Source organism: Otolemur garnettii, unplaced genomic scaffold, assembly GCF_000181295.1.
Source record: "Otolemur garnettii isolate 467f Iridium unplaced genomic scaffold, OtoGar3 scaffold00124, whole genome shotgun sequence".
NCBI classification, from domain to species: domain Eukaryota; kingdom Metazoa; phylum Chordata; class Mammalia; order Primates; family Galagidae; genus Otolemur; species Otolemur garnettii.
Window position 1 is genome coordinate 3,613,857 of NW_003852519.1, and position 7,267 is coordinate 3,621,123.

The 7,267-nt window shown below is 42.3% G+C and overlaps 1 protein-coding gene across 1 annotated transcript in view; it reads left to right on the plus strand.

Moving 5' to 3' along the window:
* The first annotated feature begins 5,406 nt into the window (after nucleotides 1-5,406).
* PDE6H (phosphodiesterase 6H) overlaps nucleotides 5,407-7,267 on the plus strand; it is a 4,392-nt gene continuing 2,531 nt past the window's right edge. The window contains exons 1-2 of the mRNA XM_003797791.3: nucleotides 5,407-5,566; nucleotides 7,192-7,232. Coding sequence (XP_003797839.1) covers nucleotides 5,433-5,566; nucleotides 7,192-7,232 — 175 coding nt within the window. The 5' untranslated portion in view covers nucleotides 5,407-5,432. The remainder of the gene's footprint in view (nucleotides 5,567-7,191; nucleotides 7,233-7,267) is intronic.

The window sequence follows — 7,267 nt, forward strand, 5'->3', positions numbered from 1 at the left end:
TGGACTCCACACCTGAAACCTTTGCTGATGTATATTTCAGCCACCAATTCTTAAATAAATGTCATCAGTTAACAATTCCTAGCTATGCTCATTCCTCGATCAAATATCACTGAATTTGACATCATCCTTGACTTTGAGACTCCATCTTTCTGAGGAAGTGCAGGCAATACCAGTTAGGGAGAGATTCTGTGCGTTTCCCGGGGTCACTCTTCACACGATCAATGTCCTCATTGCAGCAGGGGAGACTGTGGTTCATTCTCCTTTCCAGTTATCTAGGGCTGTGGTCCCCAACCGCTGGGCCACCCAGCAGGACTAGTCTGTGGCCTGTTAAGAACCAGGCCCCACAGCAGGAGGTACGCAGCAGCCCAGGGAAGCTTCATTTGTATTTATAACCACTCCCCATCACTCACATCACTGCCTGAGCTCCATCTCCCATCAGATCCCCCACCTCCAACCCCTCAGTCTGGGGAAAAATTATCCTCCATGAAACTGGTCCCTGGTGCCAAAAAGGTTGGGGACCCCTGATCTAGAACCCCTAAGAATCATGTCCCTCTGATCTAGAACCCCTAAGAATCATGTCACTCTGTGTGTGTGTGTGTGTGTGTGTGTGTGTGTGTTAGGGAGATGGAAGAGAGGGGAATAGCAAGACCTAAAGAGATGGAAAAGGACAGCTGATGTTGAATCACTAATGGAAATCTCTCCCTAGATAGCAACACTTTGTGTGCACTTACCTACTTACTACATGTTGATTGACTATTGACTGGAGAGAGCCCAGGTCAATTTCATCAGACTATCTATTATCAGAAAACTCCTAAGCCCATCCCAAACTCACCCTATCTTCTTCTAACTTGTTTGCTCCTGGGTTGGTGTTCTAAGCTTATGACGATGGGATTAGGTAGCATGAAGGTATTACAGAGAGATAAATCAGGATGCAAAGATCCTTTCATCTATCACAAAGAAGGCAACCGGACAGCTTGTGGGAACAACATCCAGCTCCATATTTCTCAACTTCTGGTGAGTTTGAGCAAGATGTAATTAAAGGATGTTGGAGGGTTAACCTGGCTCTAAAACAAACAAAAAAATAAAATGCAAGAAGAGATCACGTACTGGACCTACGGGCCTGGGTGGGGCTGGTCTTGAAAATGAGAGCGAACAGGAAGGAGATGTACCCAACCTCCTTGTAGCCATTGGCAAGCTAATAAGTGAAACTTGATGATTACAAGGTCACTGCAAACCTTGATTACTGAATTCATTTAGATGGAACCCTCAACCAACCCTCCCTGTTTATGGCTCCACAGCAAACAATTTTCTGGGAAAGGAGGGATCTGGGCACTAAATAACCACGGAGTAAACAGTCCTTCCCTCCCAGGATGTGCTTGAAACCTTGGCCCAGGCTCTTGGAGGCTGATGGGAGAGTGACAGGGTAAGGAGAGCTGGCAGTGAGCAGGAGAAGGACCGTGGGGCAGGGCAGGTGGCGGAGCCTTCTCATTTTGATGTTAAAATGTTTGTTTGTTCCATTCTGAAGCAAAGGACTTGCTGGGATTTTGTTTTTGTCTTTGTTTTATGGCATTGGTTTGGGTCTCCAAATTATTGATTCTCTCTGTGGGTGACATTTGCAGGCCCAACCCCATTATTAGAGGAAACAGTGCTCACCTTCCTATCTCCCTCCACCCTCTCTTTTAGTCCATCAACAATAGACCTGTCTGTCTATATCTTAGCTGAGAGACAGGGAGCTGGAAGTCCAGGGTGATACTAGCACCCACAAGGGAGACTGTCTCGAGAACCTTCTCAAACTGCTCTTTCTTAGCTGGAATTTATAGTGGCTCATCCTCTGTAGCTTTATATGGTGGAAATTTGCTGCCTGGGGTCTAAGTTAACAATAACTCCAGTTTTCTACAAAACTATGCCTTGAAATTATTACTTTGCTGCATCCACTTCTTGCTGCAGAAGAATAGTTTGTAATCTTCAAATTGCTTTAAAGGTGGGAAAACATTCGGCCTCACAAAGGAATGAATTACTTGACAACTTTTGGAGGCAAAAATACAAAACCTCCTCTTACAGCTAAAATCAAGTCTGATATTAGATTTAGGATTATTCAGCTCCAAGACACCCTTGTAAATTCTAGGAAAGCATGGTCGGGATGCGTTTAGACTTTGATGATATCTGTGGGCAGCAGGACCAGGCTTCTATGAGAGAAAAGGCTCACGTTTGTGCCGTTCTTCCCAAAGGTTTTGCAGAGAGAACTAGAGGTTAAATCTATGATGGAAACTCTGCAGGAATCAGCTGACTATTCTAGTTACTTACATACAAATCCTGGGGACTACAAGGATCCAGGGATGAATCTGGCAATTGTATGTAACTCTTTCTGAGGAGTATTCTTTTATATAATGTATCAGACTTAGAATTAAACATGAAGGCTATCTAAGGCTAGATAAATAACATCCCAATTATACAAACAGACAGAAGAATAACTAGCCAGACAAAAGGGGGAGTATAATCAGGGAAATATGGATGTCAAGTGTGATTTTTAAAATCTTCGGGGCTGCTGTTAGCGGTGTCAGAGGAATTTAAGGAAGGCTTCTTAAGATGGAATTTTAAGACTAAAAGTAAGTTAGTAGTTGGGGTATTTGAGGGAAGTAGAGGAATACCTAGCAAGTACTGATACAGTTACCTCTCTGGTGCATAATGAGGTCTCCACAGCAATTAGCCCAGAAGAAGGGGATGGGGAGTCCAGGTGAACAGGTGCCACAACCACAGATCTGTTCGCATGGCTTCCCTGACTCCCAGATCGTCTACTGCATACGTACTCTTGTTTGAGCACTTTGTGTCAGCTGCTCTACTCACATTATCTCCTTTAATTTTCCCCATAACCTGAAAAGGAAGATATTACTAGATCCATTACAGGTGGAATGAGGCCTATGGAAGGTTATGCAATTTATCCAAGGTCATGCAGTCAGTTTTATGGAGCAGGAATTTGAAACTACGCTTTTGATTCTAAAAAATATACTATATACTGGGTTAGCCCAAAGGGTAATATGGCTTATTAGAGTCACCTGAGGCCCTTATAGTATAGAACTCTGGCTCCAGCATAGTAGGATCCCAGTTAGGGTTGCCAGATAAAATAGAAGATGCCCAGTTAAATTTGAATTCCAGAAAAACAACAAATGATTTTTTTTTTTTAGCCTATGTACATACCATGAAATACGTGGGACGTACTTTTGCTAAAACATCAGTTGTTGTTTTTCTGGAATTCAAATTTAACTGGGTGCTGTGTGTTTGTATTTACTAAATCTGATAATCCTACTGGGGCTCTCCAGATGACAGAAAAGAAAGCCCGTAGCATTTTACTACTTTAAAAGAACTGGCGAGTCAAAAATACTCGCTCTGAGTTGTCCTCTGTGGCTTTGGCAGAGCCAAGATGTGTCAGTTACGGGTGGCCCATTCTGAACGTAATGCTACTCTGACTGCCCACCACTGATTCCCGTGGTCCCAACCACACTTGGGAGAGGCACAAACCTTGCCTATTTACCAGGACTAGAGAGGGCCTGCAGCACAGGAAGTGAATTTAGTGAGCAGAAAAGCCAGCAGTGCATTTCCAGAAGCCCCTGAAGACTTTGTGAGGTGAAGATCAGCTCATGCCTTCTCTGTGTCCTGATGGAGAAGTCCCAGGGTCGCAACCTCTTAACTATTCAACTTCTTCATCCATTAGTCACTCGTTCAACAAACATGATGCACAGGGTGGCCATAACGTTCTTGTGCAATTTAAAATAGTTGTGTTTCACTTGGAGAGAACCTTATGGCCACTCTGTATGTGGCACGTCTGCTGTGTGCCACGCACTACGGTAGGTTCTGAGACTACAGAAAGGAATAGAAACTGAACAAGTAGCCTCGTGAAGCGTACTCCAGTGGGGGATAAATGCAGGATTCACAGCAGGAGCAGGGGTTCCGGGGTCCTGGCCTGGCTCACCATTCCTGGTACCAGATCACAGATTAGCCAATGTGTTTGCACTGAAAGGAAGAGAATGAAGAAACTGGGGGGGGGGAATAAGGGAAAAAACTTCTTGGAGGAAAGGATAATGATTGAAACCTCACTTTGAGAGAAATTTTTAAAAGTTATGAACTTGAAGTTATACAACATAAAATGTGAAGGATGAGCAGTGTGGCGGGAAAAGAGAGTGGTTGTTTAGGATGGGCTGAACGTTGTCAAGGAGGATTGCAGCTAAGAACATTAGCATAGTCTGGTAAGCCGTGGAGAGAGGAACCCTGGGGAAACGGAGCTCCCAGGCATTAGATGATAGAAGGGGTTGGCTTAGAATAAGAGGTTAAAGCAATTTGGAAGTTCTTTGGAGCTTCTCAGAATCTTCCTTCTGAAAGCTTTGTCAGTTGTTGTAAAGGAAAAGGAGAAAGAAAAAAGTCATCCTACAGCTTAGCCCATTTATTTATAAAAGTTATCATTGTCAGTAATATCCTTTGATTTGGATTTGAAGAATGGCAACATACATGTCTGTAGCCAAAATCAAGTCTGGGAATACCATATTGGATAAGTCCATGATTTGGATAAAAGAAAAAAGTTAAAGAAAGGAAGGTGACCAAGAAATGTGTGGCTGTAGAACCTTATGTCACATGGTTCTACATGGTATGGGTGTGGGATCGAAGCACAAACTTATTATTTAATCTCCCTCCATTAACACCCCTGTGTGTGTGCATGCACGCATGCGTGCGTCTGTGTGTGCATATATTAGAAAGCACTGGATATACAAGGGCTGCCCAGAAGGTATCCAGCTATGTACGTCTCTGTTTTCCATATTACATGGCTGGATACCTTCTGGACAGTTCTCGTAGTCAGGGATGTTGGTATGCCTCATTCAGGCCTCCTCTTATCCAGACAACTACATGGTCATCCTTCGGAACTAAGAGAGAAGACTCTGAATCAGGTAAGAGTAAACAAAATAAACATTGTATGGGAATAGTGCAACTAACATTTAGAGTCAGGTTATTTGCAACTGGATGAAATAATAGACAGAGCTTACAGAATCGTAAGTACCCTAAAAGATTGTAAATGTCACTGAGTCCATTTCCTTTCCCTTATGAATGTTAGTAGTGAGATCACAGAGAGGAATGTCACTTAGAGCCCTACTGGCAGATTTACTGGGACAACAGATCCACCTAGATTTTATAGTTTACACCTTACTACTTTGAATGCCTCCATTGATTTATACCAGATTTTCTTACAGATCTCTTCAGGAGATGGTAACTTTCCCTTGTGTGTCAGCACAAAATACTGAGCTTCTTCATTAAAGTCCTTCTCTTCCTCAGTCTACGGTAAAGATCTAATAATAACCAGTGGTTCCTGCGACTTCAAGTGTCTTTTTTTTCTCTCTTGTGGTCTAAGGAGTCTGAAAGGGAAACCTCAGCCACCCAGGATTGTCAAGATGAGTGACGGCACCACTTTGGTTCCTCCAGCCTCAAACCAGGGCCCTACCACCCCACGCAAAGGCCCCCCCAAGTTCAAGCAGAGGCAGACTCGACAATTCAAGAGTAAACCTCCCAAGAAAGGTGTGAGAGGGTAAGATCAAAATGAAAAAGAAAACTCTCTATTACTTTTTTCTCACAAAGCTGCTTTGGTTTTGAGAAACTAAAGCTCTCCATAATAAATAAACGTATACAAATTTCCACTCCAACCTCAATTTTCCTCTCTAACTTAACCTTTCCTGAATTGTGTCTTTAGCCCTGGAATCTATTCCCTCTCTGCTCCCAGGTCTACGGTCAAGTTTAACATGGCAAATGGAGGCTTTCACAGCAACTTTTGACTTGGCTCTCCAGATTTCTTCACCACTCTTCTTCACTGATATTCCTCATGCTTTCATCTGGAATACTAAACCACTGGCCATTGCCAGAAAATAGTTTATTTTTATGGATTTGCATCTTATTTAGATTTTCATTTTTTTTCTTCCTCTCCTTAACTAAATCCTATTCATTTTTCTCCTCCCTCTCTCTTCCTTTCTTTCTTTCTTCCTACCGTTCTCTTTTTTTTTGATGAGTCTCACTGTCACCCCAGGTACAATCAATGCTGTGGCATTATCATAGCTCAGAGCAACCTCAGTCTTTTGGGCTCAGGTGACCCTCTTGCCTCAGCCTCCCCAGTAGGTGCCCACCATGATGCCCAGCTAGTTTTTCTATATTTAGTAGAGACAGAGTCTTGCTCTTGCTCAGGCTGGTCTTGAATTCCTGAGCTCAAGTAATCCACCTGCCTCACCCTCCCAGAGTGCTGGGATTACAGGTGTGAGCTATAGTGCCCTGCCATTCTATTCATCTTTCAACACACAGCTCATATATTAAATTTTTTTTTTTTTAAGACAGAGTCTCACTTTGTCACCCTTGGTAGAGTGCTATGGCATCACAGCTCACAGCTACCTCAAACTCTTGGGCTTAAGTGATCCTCTTGCCTCAGCCTCCCAAGTAGTTGGGACTACAGGCCTCTCCAACAATACCTGGCTATTTTTGTTGTTGTTGTTGTTATTGTTGTTGTTGCAGTTGTCATTGTTGTTTAGCAGGCTGGGGCCGGGTTTGAACTTGCCTGCCTTGATGTACATGGCTGGTTCCCTACCCACTGAGCTGCCTGTTAATTTCTTTTTGAAGCCACTACTGATTGTCTTTAACAAACTTTATCATGACTTTCATGTTTGCATTTTGTATATTTAACTATCATACCTTATTTTATGCTACATTTATTTATTTACATTTGTTCCCTGAGACCAACACCACTCAGAGATTATTTATTTATTTATTTATTTTTTCTCTTAACTCTCAGTACCTTACACAATGCTTGGTATATAGTAGATGCTTAGTTAATGCTTTTGAATAAATATACAAATGGATAAATTACTCATTGTAATGCCTTTCATGTTACCTTTTAATTTCAATTTTAATTTTAATTGGTGAAGCTTGAATACATTGTTCCACTGATAATTCTTTCTAGCTTTCAATTGTCTTAGGCTAAGTGCCTTTCCACTGAGATACACTAAAACCTACCTGAGTGACCTTTTACAAGCTTCAGTTCAATGCAAACAAATGGAGTTTCTCAAATGCAAACACACCTTTTATCTTTCTCCTCTGAGTCAAGAAAACTATGTAACTCCAGGGTCCTTTTGCTTTGATCTCAGCTGATTTCTCTTTTATTTTTTCCCTTAGGTTTGGTGATGACATTCCAGGCATGGAGGGGCTAGGAACAGGTAAGCTACCCAGATTTAAGTGAAACTTTGTGTCA